This window comes from Opisthorchis viverrini, assembly GCF_000715545.1.
Source record: "Opisthorchis viverrini unplaced genomic scaffold opera_v5_84, whole genome shotgun sequence".
Taxonomy (NCBI): Eukaryota; Metazoa; Platyhelminthes; class Trematoda; order Opisthorchiida; family Opisthorchiidae; genus Opisthorchis; species Opisthorchis viverrini.
The window spans coordinates 1515982-1517044 of NW_008751741.1; the positions used below are offsets into that span (position 1 = coordinate 1515982).

The following is a 1063-nucleotide window of genomic DNA, read 5'->3' on the forward strand; positions in this document are numbered from 1 at the left end:
CAGTGTGCGCATGAGTGATTAAATTAGATTGAATGTTCCATCTGGCTGATGTTATGCTGAAAAGTCTGCGGGTGGGTTGTAGTGACCAATTTATGTATCACCTCTCCGATACTGCCACAATAGTATTAGGATTCACCTGTAGCCGCTATCAATTTGTGATTAAATCCATATGGTAACTCTGACTAAAGGTGTTGTTTTGTTTGGCTCTAAAGCGTTCTTTGGCAGACCAGCCATTCAAGCTGCCACATCAGAAGAACCCAGTGAATGATCAGATAAAAGAAAATCTTGCAAAACTATGCATTTGGTAAGTTCGTTGTGGAACCTTTCGACCGGTGGGGTATGGCGGGCATTCCATGATGAAGGGATAGGGTTTCTTCCGTCTGCTGGAGTTTGGTTCCATGAATCGGGGACCGCGAACTTGTGGATTTTGTCCCAGTTGCCTGAAGGGTTCCCAAACTCGTTTGGTTTGAATAACTGCCACCCTGCGTTGGTGCAATGGAACGCCCAGCAACCGCACCAACAAGTGTGCTGGTCAGTGCATGAGGGGAAGATAGCTGATTTGCATTAGCCAACGGTAATCCAAACGGAACTGCTTGAGTGTTATTCACAGCCACTTGCGCATGACCCATGTGGACCGGACGGATCACTGGGCCAGTTGGATGAGACGTGCCGAAGTGGGCTTGAGTAGTGTGCAGATTGTTTGTGGCGACACGATAAAATGCATGATGCGTTCCGACATTTTGACCAGGCTGTTTGGAGAGTGAAAAAGTTTATTACCAGCATTGTAGAATATCTGAACCGTAAAGGAAACTGCTCACAAGGTTGCTGAAAACTCTTCGACAACCCACGACCGGTTTCGCCCTTCTTGGGGCTCATCAGGTAGGCTCAGTCCCCGAGTTTCCGTCAACCTTATGATCTACTTGAACTCAAATTGCACTGTTTTCGAGAAATACACTCATTTGCAAATCAATTCGGTTTTCATGAGAGACTCAAACTGAATCTCTCGTTTACGATATCTCCAACTGATTTGTGCTGCACACAGGCCGCCTCATGATTCAGTTGG

General features: G+C 46.4%; 1 protein-coding gene across 1 annotated transcript in view; it reads right to left on the reverse strand.

Moving 5' to 3' along the window:
* Window positions 1-293: 293 nt before the first annotated feature.
* Window positions 294-1063, reverse strand: part of T265_13623 (hypothetical protein) — a gene marked incomplete at both ends in the record, with an annotated part of 54831 nt that continues 54061 nt past the window's right edge. The window contains one exon of the mRNA XM_009169741.1: window positions 294-749. Coding sequence (XP_009168005.1) covers window positions 294-749 — 456 coding nt within the window. The remainder of the gene's footprint in view (window positions 750-1063) is intronic.